At 38.8% G+C, this 19,631-nt stretch overlaps 1 protein-coding gene across 2 annotated transcripts in view; it reads left to right on the top strand.

Annotated features, from left to right (window-relative positions):
- TPRG1 (tumor protein p63 regulated 1) overlaps positions 1-19,060 on the top strand; it is a 198,613-nt gene extending 179,553 nt beyond the window's left edge. For both annotated transcript variants that reach the window (XM_070242686.1, XM_001499917.5), the window contains exons 5-6: positions 9,958-10,111; positions 18,801-19,060. In XM_070242686.1, the coding sequence (XP_070098787.1) occupies positions 9,958-10,111; positions 18,801-18,995 (349 nt within the window). In that variant the 3' untranslated portion in view covers positions 18,996-19,060. The remainder of the gene's footprint in view (positions 1-9,957; positions 10,112-18,800) is intronic.
- The last annotated feature ends 571 nt before the right edge of the window (positions 19,061-19,631 follow it).

Below are 19,631 nucleotides of genomic sequence, written 5' to 3' on the forward strand. Positions count from 1 at the left end.
TGCCTTCCTGGGCAGCCCTGGCTGTTTCCCAAAGGGCCATGGAGAGTTGGGCCAGAAATTTGTGGTAAATGGTCTCTCTGATTGCCCACGTATGTATTCCAGACCATCTACTCTCAATCTCCCTTGAGAGGAAATGGAAACAGGAGATTCAGAAAAATATTTTTCTCAGAAGAAGCTTTTTTTTTTTTTAACTTAGCTTTCCTGTGCCTGTTGAAACTTGGTTATTTGGGAGTGCTCAAAAGTAACTTCCTTTTAAGAGAGGAGTTGAAAATTTACACAAACCTGAGGCCAGTGTGATTTGCCAAATATCCAATTTATAATAGAGAGAGTTGCCTCAAAATTGTTTCCTTTATTGTGTGGCATTTTCCTGGGTAGCTTTGCAAGAGTTGCCCTCTCCTCTCTACACAGGAAGCCTCGTGGCACAGAAAGGCCCCAGTGCAGAGCGGGTTGCCAGCATCTGCAGCACAATGCTTTTGGAGCAGGATCATAGATTACCTGCATGCTATGGTACAGCTCCTCCTGTCCTGGGCATTTCTCTAAAAATCTCATTTTATGTATACCCTAAAATTGATCAAAGATTCCCCCATCCCTTTAAACAAACAGAAAACACTTTAAGAGCTCAGTTTTAAACAATGGAATTCAGAAATGTAAATTAATGAGAGACAGAAGCAGCCAGATCAATCTGGTCTGAGGAATGAGTATTTTTGTTTTGTTTTGGTTTGTACTTTTTACAGTGAAGGCTACAGGTCTACTCATTTAAAAACTGACCATGTGCTATAGAATAGATATGCTGGGGGCAACAGATTTGATGTAGGCATGGACCCTGTTCTTGAACAGCTCACAGTTCATTTGATGATATGTGAGAAGCATTGAGAGTAATTTCGTGTTGGTGAAATGATCGCAAATGCTGTAAGACAGGTTCAACAGGTTGAATTGTTTGGTGGGAGCCTTGAGGAGTTGTGGCTTGGAATACTGGAAATGAATGCTAGAAGAGTGCTGTGAAGGCCCTGAATGTCAGGCTTGGAAAGTGTTTCTGAAGTTAATAGGCAACTGGAAGCCCCTTTAGGTTTCTGAGCTGGTTGGATCAGCACTGTGGAGAAAGGAAGAGGGTAGATTAGTTCATGTCAAGAGAGACTATAAATAAAAATGCAAGCTCTACCGTGACTGTCTTTACCTAGGCTCTCTGGGAAACAAACAACTCGTTGGTATGTTTCTTTTCTTCCTTGTCATGTGTATCCATAGAGTACCATGGAATTTTGAGGAGTGATGGAACCAGAGAGACCTAAATTCTAATCTCAGCTCTGCCACTTACTACTTGATGGCTTTGGACCTTGGTTTCCTCATCTGTGAAATAGAGATTATAAACTAACCTTGTGAGTTTGTGGTACAGACTACAGACGATGATGGTAGAAGTCTTAGCACACTGCCTGGTACTAATTAGTCCTTGCTTTGGTTATGATAGATGACAACATTTTAAATATGCAAGTTTTCATTTACATGTAAAAATAGTACTTGTTCCTTACAGAAAATAAGCATTTCTGAAAGAAAAATAATTCCATCATTGTATCAATAGTGTTAATATTCTAGTGTGTTTCTTTCAATCCTTTAATATGATTCGCACGCAGCTTTAGTACCAGGCTAATGAACTGGAAAGGAAACAGGCTAGTGTTTTCCTTCTTGAGACTTCACTCCTTCCTGTTGGCAGATTTGCTTTGCTGTTCATAAGAGGAGAACTGGAGCTGACCAGACAGGCTCTCGATGCTCCCTTTCTCTTCCATCATTGCAGACACAGTCCTGCTCCAGACCTCTACTCTGAGCACTGCTAAGAGTAGCCAACTTCTGCCAGCAATGCCGCTAAGTGTCCTCTTTGTTGACCCACTTGCCATCTCCTATACCTTCTTTGATACCTTCAACTATAAGGGATTATTCCAACGTCCGAGTCCTCATTACAATTTATTGAGAAGAATTTCTCTGGACTTTACGGAGGAATGCTAGCAGGGATTTGCTGATAACGTTTCCACTCAGAGTAATTGTCAAATGTTGTGGGAGTTACATTCTGAAAGGTTTGAAGGAGGGATCAGAATGTGAGGCTCATTATACAGAATACGACAATGCCAGTCTACCAGAGTATGACTCTAAGAATGACAAAATTTCATGTCATCCTGATCAGTGCAAAGGAGGTAATCATTTTTAATCCTGGGATCACATTTATCTCATTCTAATAGGCATGGAGCTCCAAATGGACCTTCAAAAACATGAACATTTAGATGCCCTTGACTAAAGGAACCATACAGTTTCTTTTCCTTTATCTAAAAGTTATTTACCATCAACCTCATGGGATTAGCTCTCCATTTAAATGGCATCTGTGAAACCAAAGCTTCTGTTATATATAAAATGGATACATTTCCTTTATAGGAAAGGGCATGCCAAAGAGGGTTATTTTATTTAGTTATTTGCCCACAACTGCAACAGCAATGCTTTTCTAATTTCCCTGTCCATAGAAGTTTAGAAAAAGCAAATTAGAAGAGCTACTGGAATCAGGAACGTTGATAGCAGCAAGAAATGACAGCCTGATGGTGAGGGAAGAGGCAGATCACATAAAAGCTAATAAACTTACTCAAGAATCTTTTAGAGCTTGGGTAACTAGCCTTATTCTTTGTATACAACAGTTGACTTCCATAAAGGAGAGCACTGGAATATAGGAAACTATTATTAATCTAAGTAACGTTTTAGATTTCAGTCTCTGTTTTGGTAAAATTAGGGGGTCAAGGACTTAGGACATAAGTGATTAGTAATAAATGCCTTCTAGGTCTAAAACTTTGATTTGTGATGACTTTTATTGAGGCTTCAAAGAATTAGTTATTTTTAATATAATCTGTTTGAGAAAATAAGTATGTAAGTTTTAGAATGACTTCCAGCTAAATAATCCATTCATACCAGTTCTGGAAAATAAAATGTCTCTGTATGTTATTTAAGTGAAACCCAAAGGTAGGTAATCCTTGGCTCTGGGTTGGAAGTGTTAGGTTTTTGCATAGCTGGAGTATCCTCTAGAGAATATCTAATACAAGGCCTCCATTGTTTTATAAGAAGTATGTCTCAGTCCTTTTGGGCTGCTCTAACAAAACACCAAAGACTGAGCACTTATAAACAACAGAAATTTATCTATCGCAGTTCTGAGGCTAAGTCCAATATCCAGGTGCAGGGGGACTCAGTTTCCAGGGAGAGGCTGCTTTCTGGTTCATATATGGCACCTTCTCCGTGTATTCACGTAGTGGAAGAGGTAAGGGATCTCTCTGGGGTCTCTTATAAAGGCACTAATCCCCTTCATGAGGACTCTGCTCTCATGACCTAATCCACTTCCAAGGGCATCAGTTCCAAATTCTAGCACTTTGAGCATTAGGATTTCAATTTATAAATTTTTAGTGGAAACGAACATTCAGACCCTAACAAAGGGAAATAGAGGCCCAGAGATGATGTGCCCGGCTCTAAGCCACACAGAAAGTTAGTATCAGTGCTAGGATTAGACCCAGGTTTTATTCATTGCCAGTCCAGGGATGTTACTACCATAACATAGAACATTGTAAGAATGGAATATATGGCATTCAAATTCACAGGCATACTGACTTGGTCTTTGAATGTATTCATTTGCTCATCTTCATTAAGCATTTTATTTATTTATTAAGTGATTACTATATACCTGGCACTATCGGTGTCCATATTTATTTTAGCCTAAGTATCCGGGGCATGCGTGCGCGTGCACACCCACACATACACATTCCAACACTGTGAGTCACAAAATCTTAGGTTGGACCTTTGGTTTGGACCATAGTCTTCTTCACCTCAGCCTTGAACATGACCACCTCTAGAACAAGCACATCTAAAATTTTTTAAACAGATAAACATCTCTTTGAAGGACTTTCAGCCTGGGAGGTTCTATAGCCTTTTTCTATAACCTTTTTGTAATTATTGACCTTCATTTTCTCTGAGTTCTGCTTTTGGTTTAACTTGAGGTCTTTTGTTGTACAGTTTAAGATCATTTCTTCTTCTAGAAGAAGTAAGATAAAGCCTCAGCAACCCTCTGAGAATTTCTCATATTCATTAAATTATCCTTTGGCTTTGTGTTTAACCAGTATAACACAAATTATTTTGAGCTTTCAACACAGATATTAATTTATTGGGACAGAAAATGAGTTTAGAGATGATCTAGCTCAACTACCTGATTTTACAGATGGGCCCCTGGAGCCCAGAGAGAAGACAATGGTGCAAATTCCCCCCTAGTTAGTGGCAGATCTAGCCTTTGAATCCAGGCCTCTTAACTGTCACTCAGACTTCTTAACCATGGTACCTGTGAATTCTCTCTGTATGGACACTGCTGATCTGTTTTTACTTTATCACTTACCTCTCCCTCGAATAATATAACCCATAGAATTTCTTGGTTACTCGTGCCAGTAAATGGTTAATCTTCCTGAGCCCAAGGCCCTGGAAACTTCTGGGAGGAAGCCAGGTGAGCAAAGAGAGCAGATAAAGGCAGCACCTGCCGATGGGTTTGGAACAGCCCGGGGACATGGAGAGAATGTAAACACATTCTGCAAATCTTATTGTCTGACTCTGTGCCAGCGTCTTTTGGGTTCTTGTCATGGAAAATATTTCATCTGAGGTCATTCAATAAGCAAAGAAGCATTGAATACCCTCCAGGGTGCCAACTCAGTCCCCCCTTTTGTCCAGATTAAATAAGCAAGGAACTAACATTTCAGGGGCCTAGAAGGCCCGCCATTCAACAATACAGGCTGTAAGGTAGGGAGAAAAGAAACATGAAGAAAATAGATTGTGTTGTACTGAGCTGCTCTCTCCCCCTTGCTGCCCGCCCTCCTCCCCCGCGTGGCCTCCCTCTGTTTGCTCACCCATACTTACAAGCACACGCCCTGCGTTTAGAGCAAGAGTTAATGTCTGTGCTTCCTCATAAATCTCAGTTTGGTGCCTGGAGCTATGTTTTTAATTCTGTGGTGGAGCTTTGAGATTTGAGATGAGTAGAAAGGAGGGGCAGCTGACGGAGGTAATAATGGAAGCTGCCATTGCTGTTCTGAGGAACTTGGCATACTCATTTATTTCTCCTAACAGGCAGTTGAATGCCTCAGCCCAGCACCTGTGAAGGCCAAGATAGAAGGAGAGTGGGGAGTCAAAGGAAAGGAAGTTGGCTATCCTGTGTTACACAAAAGGATCCTTGGCATCTCTTAGAAGAAAGAAGAATGTGTGGAATGAGCAAATTAACCCAGACTGGTAGCTGGCTGCCATATTTTTTTAGTGCAGCTAAAAAAGAGTTCAAGGAGAGGCATCTTTTCCAACAGAAATAATTGCTCATCTTACAAAGCTTGTTATTGAAGAAACTCTTCCCTCCATTCAACTTGGAGCTCCTTTTTGTGTTGTTAAACCACGTTTATTTTTCATGATTGGGTCCTTCAGCACTTGTGTGGTAGTTGCTTCTGAGTAAACCTCATCAATATGCCTTTGCTTTTTTGGTGCAGTAGGCAAATCTTCTATTGGGCTGCTATGATCATTTAAGTAGTAATTGCTCAGGCCTTCCACCCTGGCAACAACTGTATTTGAGTAGAATTCTGAGTCTGAGTCACTGAGTAGAACATGTAATTATCATGACTAAAGGAAGAACTCTGATCTTTGAAAAGTCTGGTCCTCAGTTTATATATCTATAAAATGAAAAAATTGGAAACACACCTCTAAGGAGTGTTCCAACTAGACAGTCTAGGATCCTAAAATTCTCCGACTGTTATAAACCCCTTTCTTTCACCAAGTTCTTATAGGTCCTTAAGAAGTCCTTCCTCTACTTCTATGACTTTCTGTGCTGCTTTGAAATTTACCAGAAGTAAAGGGTACATTGCTCTTCTTGCTTCCACTATTGTGGAAATGGACGTCAGATCCAGCTGGTTTCCTTGAGGACAGAAAATGGGAACGAAATAATTTGTAATAGGTGACCCTCTACTTCTATAAGGTGACTTCTGTACCTCTTTGAGGTCTGGGAGGAGATGATAGTAAAATAGGCCCAGAGATTATCAGATGATGGGTTTTTGGAGTTCAGGGGTTGACTCTTACCCATTTCTCTACTTGTGACAATACACTGCACAGAGGACGTGTTAAACAAATGGTGGAATTGAAGGTAGACAACTTAGGAATGTTTTAGGGAACCACCTCTGAGATAATTTAAAAGATTATTGTCAACCTATTAGAAAAGCATTACAGAACTGTGCTTACTCAGTCTGAAGAAGAGAACTGAAGGGCAGGCTGAAACTATCTGAATGGAAGTCTCTCTGGTGGATTTAAGATTAAGTAAGAAATTATATACATCGAAACATTGATGGGATACAAGAGTTGAACACATAAGAAGGATGCTGGGACTCAGAATCAGGTGGAGGCAGAGTGATTGATAAGTGAAGACAAACATGGAAGATCCCAGCACCAACTCTCCTGAAAATGTGCTTCTCTTGTTTTGTCTCTGTCCAGTGATCACAGTGTTTCTCCTCCCACTGTTTATTCCATTCTATTAGTGGTTCTTGACTTGGTGATCTGAATAATCCTGGCTATGGTCTTTCTCTTATTTCCTGTTAACTACATCTATTTCTACCAACAAAGTTCAAGCAACTACTATGAGTTAAGTAAAATTTAAAAATATAAAGTCTTTAACAATACACAGTAGGCATTATGTTACATACCAGGCACTCAATATTTGCTGGTTGGACAATGCCTTACAGCTTACAAAACATTTCCTCATCCATTATCCTCTTATTTCTTTTAGAATTATTGTCACTTAAAGTTCAAAAAGGTGGTGTGAATTGCCCAAAGACACAGAGCCAGTGAAATCCAGGGTTTACACTGAGTATGATTTCAGGAAGAAAACTCCCAAATCATTCTTTGCTCCATAATTTGATGTTGGCATTTTTGCCTTGGGACTGTACTCCCATTCTGATTAACCCGACCATAGCAGCTAAGTGAGAAAGGCCCAATCTTCTTACCCTGACAACATAACTTTTTTGAAATTTCCCCTTTCACTTCCACTTCTGCTTTATTTTCCTGCAATCTCATAATTGCTAATATTGAGTATATATAAAAAGCTGCAGTTACTTTTGAGACAGATTTTCTTTCTGACCTTTAGCTAGGATCCCCGGGCAGGCTTTTTGCCCACAAATGAGGGTAAGCCTCTTAGGGCAATTCTTTGAACTCTGTGCCTATTGTATATAAGCTGTGTTCTATAATGGAAGGGCCTTAACTTGGAATATATTTTGTAAGGGTAGCCTAGAACTGTGAAAAGACCACTAAACGAGGTCTTGGGAGACCAGGGCTCTTACCAGCTCAACTCTGTCTGTAGTGATACTTTGGGAAATCTCTAGTCCTTTGTGAGTCTCAGTTTTCCCATCTCCAGAAAGGTGGCACTGGGCTAGAGCTTCCAAGAGCCCTTCTAGCTCTGACATTGTATAGTTTATGAACCTTAAACCATTATTCCACTATATAGTGACTGGTTTGTGCTTTTACATGTTTGTGAAATATCATGGCAGGTGCTAAAGGTCCGTAGGAGTGATTGGACGTTACTTGATATAGCCTTTGCAGCAGAGGATGTCTTTTGCTCAGGGGGGCACATTTGATATCTCCAAACCAAAGAAGCCATAACCCAGAGGCTTCTTACAGGTTGAATGCTAGTAGCATGATGACCATAGCTGTCTATTCCATTTACACAGAGTTACTGAGGTCATGGAATGGCACCACATGGAGACACTCTAAAGAACTTATGGGGAGACAGATTCAGAAACAAAAATGAACTTGCCTACAATCACACAGCATTAAGTGTCAAAATCAAGATTCAAACACAGGACTACCTGACATTCTATTCATTGCGTCTTTTTACTCCACTCTATTCCTTCACATGCCTTCTCTCAGGGTAAGCACAAACAACTGTTTAATAAAGCATTCCTGGTCATAAAGGCATCTGTACTCTCCACAATAGCCCTTATGACATTTGACAGAAGGTAGACTTTCATAGCACTCGATGCTAAGGGCTTTACTGAGAAGCACCACCTTAGTTTTACCTTTGGAGACACTACTTAGTTCTAGATTTTTCTTCCCAGCTATCATCCTGAAGTGCAGGAGAGAAGGTTGGCTGAACTTGTACACTTAGAGGTATACTACGTCTCTGAGAAAGGTCATTGCCATGCTCAAATCGATTCGTTATTTAGAAATAGAGTCCCTCTTGAATTTCCTTCTTAAACTTCATCTGAGGTTTCCCTAAGGTGAAAGAATATAAAATGTTCTTATTAGAGAAGTTATCTTGGCAGATTTTCATCCCCTTTGGATAAAAGCAAAATTGCACTCAGCACATAAATTGACATATGAAGCAGTAAATAATTCCATTGTGCAAGTTGTTTTAATGGACTCAGGCCAGAATGCTCCATTAACCAGCATGCATAGAATATTCATTGAGCTTAGGGCTTATTACCAGGCCAGAAAAAAAAAATGAAGGAAAGTACAAGGGGGATGAAAAATGTCAGTATAGCAGCTGAGAAGGTGAGGGGTTAGAAAAGCAACTTTAGAGGTATGTACAATATTTTTCTTTTCCTTCTTTTTTTTTTTCTTTCTGGGCAAAGGATTAAGTGCAAAAAAGGTTGGGTGTCAGCTTTCGAATATAATCGTCAAAAAATCTGAGAACTAAGTAGCAGAATGTATCAGGCTGATTTCATACTTTTCCTTTTGTAAGAAGCTCAGGAATCAGACAACTGGGGAGAGGGGTCTTATATGCATATGTGTGAGATTGTGTTTATACGCATCTCTACATAGATAAAGATTCAGAAACCACAATAGCATTCCCAAAGCAATCGTTCCTTAATACAGGAAGTGACAGCTTTGTGAAGGTACCACAATTAAGCTCTAGTTTTTCATTCTAGATCCCAGGATTTAATTTCTAGAAGAAATGAGACCTCTGTAGTGTTCCATGGAGCGGTTTAGAATTACAGGCAACTTAGTTTTAAAGCTTGTTGAATACAAAGCACCTGAGCTGGGCTTAACCTCCAGGGATCTCTTTACATTCAGAGATGTCTAAAACCACAAATCATGAATTCTGATGGGCACATGCAAAAGAAGAGGCTACAGAAATTGCAATTTTGCTATTCAATGTGGCCATACTCCCCTGCCACAACTTCCCTCCCACCACTCTCAAGCTGACTTTCTCTTGCTCTGTATTTGGTTTACCAGATGACCAGGCCTGGGCTCTATCAGAGAGTGGCTGCCTCCCACATTCTGTGGGTTAGGACTGTGAATTTAGTGGGAAAGGGTAGGCTCAGTCTCTCCACGAGCATGGACGTGTCTGTTGCTGCAATTTCACTGAATAGAATGTGTGCAGAGAATAGAGAATCATGAGATGTAGAAGCTGAGGTCACAGGGAATTTTGAACTGATCATTGTCCCTCTTAAAGATCATGTGTACCCTCCTATTTGGGAAGTCCCATGTCTTTTCTCCGTTATTTATTGCTTGTGCTTACTGCTTTGTGGAAACTATTGTTGTTGTCTCCTTTCTCCTTGAAACTATCTCCCACCATGACTGTTTCAGTTCCTGTCCCACCACTTTGACTCTTCCTTCTTCCTTTCTCTTCTAACTCTCACCATCAGAATGTCGTTATGAGATCAATATGCACATTTCCAGCCCTGGCCTCTGTCCTGAGCACCAGAGTCACATTTCCAAGGAGGCATTTTCCACATAGAACTCTCAACAACACCTTGAACTCATCATGGTTGAAACCAAATTTATCCTTTTTTTCTCACCTCCTAAATTCCTGGAACAGTTCAACTAGTTGGTAGGTAAACCACTTATCCCAGCATCAGTATAAAGGCTGACTGAGATATTACATTTCTTTTCCACCCTTTTCTTTCTGTCTTAATCTAAAGGAAAACACTTTTCTTGTAGGCGACAAGGAGAAGGCCTTAGGATCTACTGGGGGAGTCCGGAGCAGCAATCCCTACTGTCCCGCTGGAACCCATGGTCCACTGAGGTGCCTTATGCTACCTTCACTGAACACCCTATGAAATACACCAGTGAGAAGTTCCTTGAAACTTGCAAGGTAGGAGGCAGCTTGGGCATCATTCTTAGATTAGCTTTGTTGATGAAGTTTTATGCTTCTAAAACATGTACTGATTTTTAAAAAAAGATACAACCAGGGGTTTCTACAGGTAAAAACTTTGATAGGCTTATAGAACTTTTTTGTAGTTAACAGTGGAGCTGTTTTATATATGAAAAAATATTAATATTTATATTAACCATATCATGCTGTTTCCTCCTTGCTAATTTCTTAGTAAGAGATTATAGTGTAATATTGTTTAAAAATTACAGTGCTTATGTTTGTCTGACTGTGTTTATTGCCCACGGGGTTCATATAAATTTCAGTATATAATTAAATTCTAATTATTTTATTCAGAGAGGGAGTGTGGAATAGTGTGAAGTATGAAATCAGATATGGTTCTGTGGTTGTGTTTAAGACTTTAAACTTGGGCTTTGATAATCTCATCTCTAAAATGTACCCTACCCTTCTTCCCGACCTCATTGGACCATTGTAAAGTTAAGTGGGATACTGTGTATATAAATGCTCCATAAATGTAAGGCAATTGACAGTATTTTTGCCTTTAAATTTCATCTCCCCAAGTAGATTCTAAATTCACCAGTGGCAGGGAGAGTCCCATCTGCTATTCTTTCATCTTCCCAAGGAAAACTTAAGCAGTGCTAGGACCCTGTAAGTAGTCAGGAAGTAAAACAGCTGGAGCAGTACATGCAATGAAAGATCAACCTTTATGTTTTCACCAAGCCAGATACACACATACAAGCGCGCTCATAGATCTAGAAATTCTTACCCTCTCTGTCCTTTCTTTGTTTACCTCTATATGCTGGCATTCACTGCAGAATATCTCAACTCTTCATTTGCTATAAATTCAAAACGTGGCAGTCTGCATCTAAAGTCTTCTGAGGTTGGATGGCATATGTTACATTTCTTGCAGTGTTTTAAACACACCTATTCATTCAAGTGTATATGGATATGTATAAACACATATTTTGACTTGATAAGTCCCCTATTCTAAAAGGAATTTGAGGCCAAATATATGTGATTAGAGGCTGTATGGAGTCTTTATTCCCCTTAATATACATAGATAGAGTTGGCTTGAATCCCATTCTACTCTCAGGAAAAGTCAACCATCCTCTCAAGATTTATGCAGATGTCCTTAGGAGCATATGGTCTCAAGGATTACCTCTGACTCCAAGTTATTGCAAGCACTAAATTAGTTCATTATATGGATCATGTTGTTACTCTTCATGTGATACTCCTATTTCACAATACCTCAACCCAAGCATCAACATCAGCCACTAGCCTGATTCTTTACCACCCAAAGTCAACAATAATAAAGCCAATAAGAACAATATAACACTTACACAAAGGCATTTATTTGAGAGTAGACTTATTGAGAGCTTCCAGAGGATAGAGTGGGAGTTATATCATAATAATGCCCCAAATTGCAAATGGAATATTAGCTATCCCTGTTTTTAAAAGATCTTATTAATAATAATACTCTGACGCATTGCTCCATTACCCCCTCTCCTCTCTTCTCTGTCCTCTTCTTGCCCCTCCTCAAACTCCTGGGTTTTTTTTCTTATTAACAGTGCAGTTTATCTGTTTCTTTTTTTTTTTTAACACTTGTTACTCCAACTGAAAGAGCTTAATAATGTATTTTTCCAAAGCCATTTCTTCCTTTAAAATAATATATATTTTTGAAGTAACAGTAATTGTATTTTATTGTAAATCCAAATAAACAACAATTGCCTTGGCTATTACATTCATCTCTTCCTGGACCAAGTCTTCTCTTATTCCTCATACCTGTTGCATTAAGTACTGGTTCTCTGAGTGTCCTTTGCTAGGAGTTCAGGTTGAAGGATTAAAGAACAAATTCTATTAACTGCAGAGAAATGCCACTGCATTACTCTAATACCTGATAGTGCTTTGTTTTATTCTGTTACATATAGATATATACAATCAAATAATTTTAAAAGGAAGATGAAAAATAAAATATCAAAAGGGGGATGGAATAATTAGTCGCCAAATACCCATGAATACAGTTAGTAGACTAGAGTATTAAATTTTGCCCAAGCATTCCTCTTAGCCAAGGCTAAAAGGGAAACTTTTGATGTTTGTATAGTTCTTGTTGGATGGAAAAATAGTAGGTGTGTGAGTGCGCATGTAGCACACGCATGCATGGGCATGAGCTCGAAGAATCGTTGGCTGGTTGGTTGGTTTTCAGTCAATAAAACTACATTGTGGATCTGTTAAGTGTGTTTCTTCTAAGGCTTTTCTCCTTAAATTATTCTTCCCAAATCCCTTTTTTTTTCGTCCCTGGCAACAGAATGGCACTTTCATTTGCCAAGTGATTTCTTATTCAAAGGCCACCCCATGTCCCAGCTCTCTAGGAAAACCAGTAATCTCCATCTGGGATGTGAGATGATGAGTGCTCTGATCCAGTTCTTTGAGTTTCAGTTTCTCTTTTTTTGTTGGTTTTTGTGTCACAATATTGTTTGCGTTTAGGACATTTTCCAAGATTGGCTTTGATTAATACCCAGTTATATTAATGTGAAAAAATAAATAGGAAGAAAGATAATTCTGGGCTTATGGAATCCCTTTTATATGAATATTTTGGCATAACGTAAGATTTTACAAGGGTGATATAAACTAGTTTTTCCGTTTCCCTTATGGATGAAATAGGAAAAAGTAGAAGAATATGGTGGAAACGCGTAACTAAATCAAATGCCTGAAGCAATTTAATTCAATTTAGCAAACCCATTATGGCGCAGGAGAGGAAATCATGTAGAACTGAGTTACACACAGTAAAATTTTTCAAATTATTTACAATCTAATGGAATGACTTATTACTTAAGAAATCCAAAGCTTTTTTTACTCAGAGACTTTTCTTCTACAGCACCTGGAATCTCTTTATTCAACAAGTATTTTCTGACACCTACGTAGTGAAGGTATTATGATTATTGTTAAGGATACAAACCTAAATGAGACAAGATTCTTATTTTTGTGAAAGGCACTGCTTAATAGAGGGGGCAGATAAAAATGCAAAGATGGCATTGATTTTATTTGACTTTATTAATACAATTAATAACAATTTAATTTGGCATTGATTTTATTATTATAAGACATAAAAGTAATCTTGTGTAATATTATGTAATTGTATTTTGTATTTATTGATTACAGTTTGCACGTTTTCATGTAATTCAACTAACAAAAACCCTGTGAGGTCAGGATAGCTATCTCTACTGAAAAAATGAGGGTACTTAGAGTGATAAGTGAATTCACTAAGGTATTACAGTAATAGCTCTATTTCCACACCCAAACAATTTGCTGATACTCAGGGAAATGGGTATAAACCTGAGGAAATGTGTGTCTATGTTCATAGTCATTGGTATGATATGACATGATATGATGTGATACTTTACAACCAAGATCAATTAGCCTCAATTGTTTCGTCCACTTTACATTTGCAACCTGTAGCCTATCTTCCCTTTTTTAACCATTGTCTGGCTGGGTTCTTGGATATATGGAGAGTCTTGCTGAGGGGGACTAGTGACTGAGCCTGGAGCTGATGAATAACAGTGAATGGATCATGGATGCTCTGCAGCCAAATCAAAGTGATCTACAGACCAACACTTTTACTCTTTTCTGGTATCTTTAACCTTTTTATCAAGGAAATTATGAAAGTGAACCAATGGTTCCACAATCAAATGTGACTGTATAGCCTTAGCCCCTCGATTTCCCTTCACATCAATTCAACAAATATTCATTGAGTACCTCTCTGGCATGGAACAGCACATGCTGGGCAATGTGCTAGTAACCTGGGAGACCAAGAAGAATAAAACAGATTTTGCCCTCCAGACACTTGTGGTGTGCAGGAAGAAGGCAAAAAAAAAAAGGTAATTACCACATTATAATTTAATGTATGAAGACTGTTAATAGAGAGATTCAAAAGCTGTTCTGGGAGAGCAGAAGAGGGAACAAACACAACAAAACGTCAGCAGGTGTGATGACACGATGTGAAACGCAAGGTAAAAGTGATTTAAGTATCGAAGAAGATGGGAAGAGACATTTTAATTAAAAGAAACATAGTTAGAAGCTGCATATTGCAAAGGTAGATGGACTGTTCTTGGATAAAGAATAGTTTATTTTAGCTAGAACTTAAAGTGTCTGTGTGTGTGTGCACGCGCGTGCATGTGTATTGACTGGGGAGAGTTGGGGAAAGGACTAGGATAAGGACGGAAATTAGGATGTGTAGAAACCTCTCTTTTGTAGGAAAGAAGCTTCTGCCTTGTCCTCCCTTCTCCCTCTCCACACCTGAATATACCCACAGTCATGGTGTCTCCATAGAGATAATTCCAGGTAAAATATGCAAGGATGATATATGCATTCTCCTCAGCTGTGCGACTTCCCAAGTAGTTTCCAGTATTGAGTATTGGATGGACTTACTCTTTATTTCAGCAGGCTTCACTTTCTACTTGGTGAGGCTGAAACCTATAGCCAGAAGGCTTGGAAAGTCTGCTCAGCTGAAGAACGTGGGCCTGCAGGCATGAAACCCGGTCTCCCTACCCATTGTAAACAGGAAGCAAGTGATGGTTGTAATAAGGAAAATTGAGACTCTAGGCAGTGAACTGCTGGCAGACAGCCCCTGAAGCAAACCAGGGGCCCAGTCACTCAGCTGGTAAATAATTGCTGTAAAGTCAAGAAGAACGTTCAACACTCCCCCACATCACCCAAGACACACATACACACTGCTATACCTTACCTCAACCAACACACAGCCCCTATGTAACCAGAGTTGTTAAAACTTGACCCTGCGTTTTTGAAACTGGAATAAAAGAAGGAGCCAGGGGTGGGTGTATAAAAGCTTTTAGAGAAAAGTATGTGGTTAGTGGCATTCATATCAGATGACATCGCGTTCCTGTCACACAGATTGAGTTCAGGTGCTTGAAATGCTCAAGAGCCAGCTTGGGGAATTGGCCTTTTGTCTGCCTCTCCTTCAATGCGCTGCTTGTCGCTCTGTCTGCACAGACCCTCCTCCTTTTAGAGGGTTCACAGAAATGGCTAGAAATGAAGTGCATCTGACTTTAATGAAATGCCAAGTTCATTGAGTATGAAATAGTGTCAAGTTCTTTCCAGCACTTAGATTCTGAGGCCACAGAGGATTCTTATGAACTGAAGCTTATGGTGAGGACTAGGGAGGCATGCAGTAATACAGTTTGACAAACACTGGTTGATCTATGAAAGGTATCCTGACAATCCAGAGAGTGTTTGCATTGGAAGTGTTGAGATGAATCTCACTTTGGCCTTTAAATCAGTTTGATGATAATGGTGATGATGATGATGCTGTCAATGATTTATTGGTAATATTTATTGGTTATTGGTAACAGGCTTCCTTTAAGGTCTTTGTAATGTGACTCTAAATTCCAGCCTCTTCTTATTCTACTTCCTCAGCTCTTCCTGAAATATATGAGTGTGTGCGTACACACACACACAGAACTTATACACAAACCCTTTATTTATTAAAGTTAGTTTAATCTTTACAACCACCCTATGCATCTGATACTATTAATATCCTTTTATTATGGAAAAAGAACTATAAAACTCAGAGAGGTTTGATAACTTGTCCACAGTCAAACAGCTAGCAAGTGCCATATTTGAAATTTAAAACCAGATAGATGTGTTTGATCTCAATACTCATGTTCTATTATGTTATACTTCCTTTAGTTCAGTGGTTCCCAACAGGGGATGATTTTGCCTCTGGGGGACATTTGGCAATGTCTGAAGACATTTTTGTTTGTCACACCCGGGGTGGAAGTGCTACCGGTATCTGGCGGGTAGAGGCTAGGGATGCTGCTTAACATCCTAAAATGCAAAAGACATTGTCCTCTGCAGCAAAGAATTGGCATTCAAAGTATGAAATTGAAAGGAATAGGACTAAGGAAGATAAGTGTTTCCTGCATATAAATAATGATAATATTTATATCTATAAATATTATACTTTATAAAATATTATTGAATAATTAACAGAAATTCATACAACATTCTGATGGGGTTAGTATTTACTATCATTATCATTATTATTATTTTCCCATTTTCAGATGTGTAAACTAAGGCTCACTGGGATTAAATGATTTTTCCAAGGTCTAACCATCAGTAACTGATAGAGCAAGGAATCAAACCTGGTCCTATGTATCTAATCCCAAGAATTTTCCCACTGTACACAGTGGTGGAATGGACATGGTTAGATAGCAATAAGTTCCATATTATTGGATATATCCATGTAAATGAGTGTGGCTTCTTGGTCAGGATGTGGTAAGGCAAATAAAACAGTAGATAAGTGGCTGGAATTGATAAACTTAAGATCACTTCTGACCTTGAGATTCAATGATTTTAAAACACAGTGATTAAATGCCCATATTGTTAACTTATTCGTCTCTTTTTGCTTTTGCCTTTTGGAAGCTGAAGAAAGAACAATTCTTTCTGCTTTTCTTATCCAATCAACTAAAGCGCTGGTGGAGTTCACACAAAATCCCCAGGCTGTGTGACTATAGTTTGTTTCATTCAGTAACACCAATAGTTCAGTGCCTTCTAAGGTCTCAAAGAGGATGCTGGGACTGGTAATTAGTAATAAGAGGTAGCTTCTGTCTGTGTTTGCCACTAGCGACTGAAACTCATGGAGAACAAGCAAAACCCTGCTTGTCTCTCAGTCTTTAGCCTCAGTGAAGTGATTCTATTTTTTAAATTAATGTTTTGATATTATCCAATTAGGTAAATATTACTTTAAAGAGAAATAGAGGGACTAAACCTTAGTTTATTTTGAAAACACATACATATTGACGTACTCCAACAAACTCTATGCTGTTTTATCATCAAAATCACTAATTTTTTTTACTACTAATATTATCTAAAAACTATAGATTTCAATGACTATTTTCAAAACAGCAAACTGAGGCTCAGAAACGGGAAGTGAATTAACAATGTCATGCAGCTAGTAAAGTATAGAAATTTCATTTGCATGCCTTTTTTTGGTGTATCGTTTAGGTCAACTAGAAATGATAGATGCATTCTAAATTTTAGATTTTGCTTACTAGTAAGGAAACTAAGCCTAACATGGAGAAGTGATGTGCCCAAGGGCAATTTGGTATGAAATGAAGAATCCAGGATAAAACCTATATGGAAAATTGGATTATGGTGAAAAACTGCAAGCTACTCCTTCTTCATTGAATTATCAGTCTTGTGTTAGTCCTTTAAAGCTAAGATTTACCTCCTCGTGGAGAAATGGGAAGAGCAGTGGTCATTTTATATAGTATGCCTAATAATTTGAATGGATATTGGAATATACTCTAAGAGTTTTAATTTAGACTTGTTTGCTAGTTGCCTAGGAAACAGACTTGAATCTCACTGTGAGTCGGCCCTCTTCCTAATGTTCTTTTTTACTGTAATGTAGAAACTGGAGTGACTGTAAGTCACTAACCTTCTAAGAGCCTTGGTTTCTAACATGGAAATGATGATACTTTCTTTTACCTACCTGATTAAGTTTATACTAGAATGAGATAATGGACATAAAAGAGCTTATTGGAAATGCAAAGATGTGAGCTTTCCTAATTCATTTCCTTTTTCTCTCTCTGTTTGGAATGCTCCCTATATCGCCCTCCTCTTATCACAATTCAACTTAGCTTGACCAAAAGAAGGAATTTTTTTCACTCATTTAACTTAAAAGTTCAGGGTAGGCTGATCTAGTAATTCAAACGACTTTGTCAACAATTCATCTCTCTCCATGTCATGTCTTAGCTCTTTCACCTTTGTGGGCTTTGTTCTCAATCAGGTTCTGCTATGTGTGGCAAAAATGACCACGGATACCTCCAGGCTTGTAACCTATCAGTTTTGCAACCACATTGGTCATATGTCCATACCTGAACCAACCTCTGTGTGCAGAGGAATGGATTCCTCTGATTGGTTAGGCCTGAGTCGTGAGCTAACATCAGCTCCACTTAAACTATTTGGACTAAATGGAAGAGGGTGGTTCTCCAAAGGAAAATCAAGGTACTCTCATTGGAAGAAGAATCGCAAAGGATGAAAAGGATGCTGAGTTGGAAAAAAAATAGCAGCTGTCAACTAGGCCCTCCCTAACCCCATTTCACCTGTTGAAATCCTATTAACACTTGACGGATTGTCTCCTTTTGAAGCCATTCCTGATCCTCTAACCATGTATGATTTATCCTCTTTTGTGTTCCTTTAGCATCTTTTGCCTCTCTTTGCTGTTTATTTTCATGAACTTTGTATAATCACTATGAGTTCATTTCTTAGATCATTACAGTGTAACTTCTTTGAGGACAGAGACTATATCATACTTGTCTTTAAATCTTCAGCAGCACCCATCAGGTGTCTGATTCATAATAAACTATAAGCAAATATTTATTAAATTGACTTCTTAATGTTGTAGAAATTATGAATAATGAAAAATAAACAAGATGAGGCAGATACTTTTATTATGTACATAATTTATTAATTGATTAATTTATTAAAAGGCTAGCAGAAGCAATGTTAACAATTCTGAGAAAGGATTTCCATTTAAGAAGTGGAATGACTGCAGCCCCAGGAGAGTGGTCGACTTTTGTGAGGACCGACTGGGAAGGTGGTATCTCTGGACCAACTGCGCATTCACTAACTCTGTGCTTCTTTTCTTCTTTAGTTGTCTGGGTTCATGTCTAAGCTTGTTCCAGCTATCCAGAATGCCCACAAGAATTCCACTGGATCTGGAAGAGGAAAGGGACTGACGGTGTTAACTGAACCCATTTTGATTGAGACGTACACGGGGCTGATGTCATTCATTGGAAACCGCAACAAACTTGGCTATTCCCTTGCCCGTGGGAGTATTGGTTTTTGAGACTCTTTCATGTATAAGTACCTCATCCACAGGTAAATCGTAATTAAAGATTCTGTTTCAGGTCACCATATTTTTATTTATTTATTTATTTATTTGAGGAGGATTAGCCCAGAGCTAGCATCTGCTGCCAATCCTCCGCTTTTTGCTGAGGAAGACTGACCCTGAGCTAACATCCGTGCCCATGTTCCTCTACTTTGTATGTGGGATGCCTCCCACAGCATGGCTTGACAAGCAGTGTGTAGGTCTGCACCCAGGATCTGAACCAGCGAACACTGGGCCTCGAAGTGGAACATGTGCACTTAACCACTGCACTGCTGGGCCAGCCCCAGGTCACCATATTTTTAGACAGAAACAACTAACTACTTTTAAGTAGCTTTACATGTTTTTGAATATTTAGCATCTTAGGAAATCTAAAAGCTTTATTAGACTGATAGATGCACATTTCAGACCTCATATGAGAGCAATCAGATTTCCTAAAACCAGAAGATAAATTATGCTAAGCCATCAAATGTTAGCAATTGACTGTTTGATCAGACACTCAGGGCAGACTTTCTGGGTTCTTGTTCCTCTATCTTCTAATTGCAGGCATTTTCTTGGCCTTTGTTTTTAGCCCCCTGATCCTGATTTTCTCTCTCA

The sequence above is a fragment of the Equus caballus genome, chromosome 19 (genome assembly GCF_041296265.1).
Source record: "Equus caballus isolate H_3958 breed thoroughbred chromosome 19, TB-T2T, whole genome shotgun sequence".
Classification (NCBI taxonomy): Eukaryota; Metazoa; Chordata; class Mammalia; order Perissodactyla; family Equidae; genus Equus; species Equus caballus.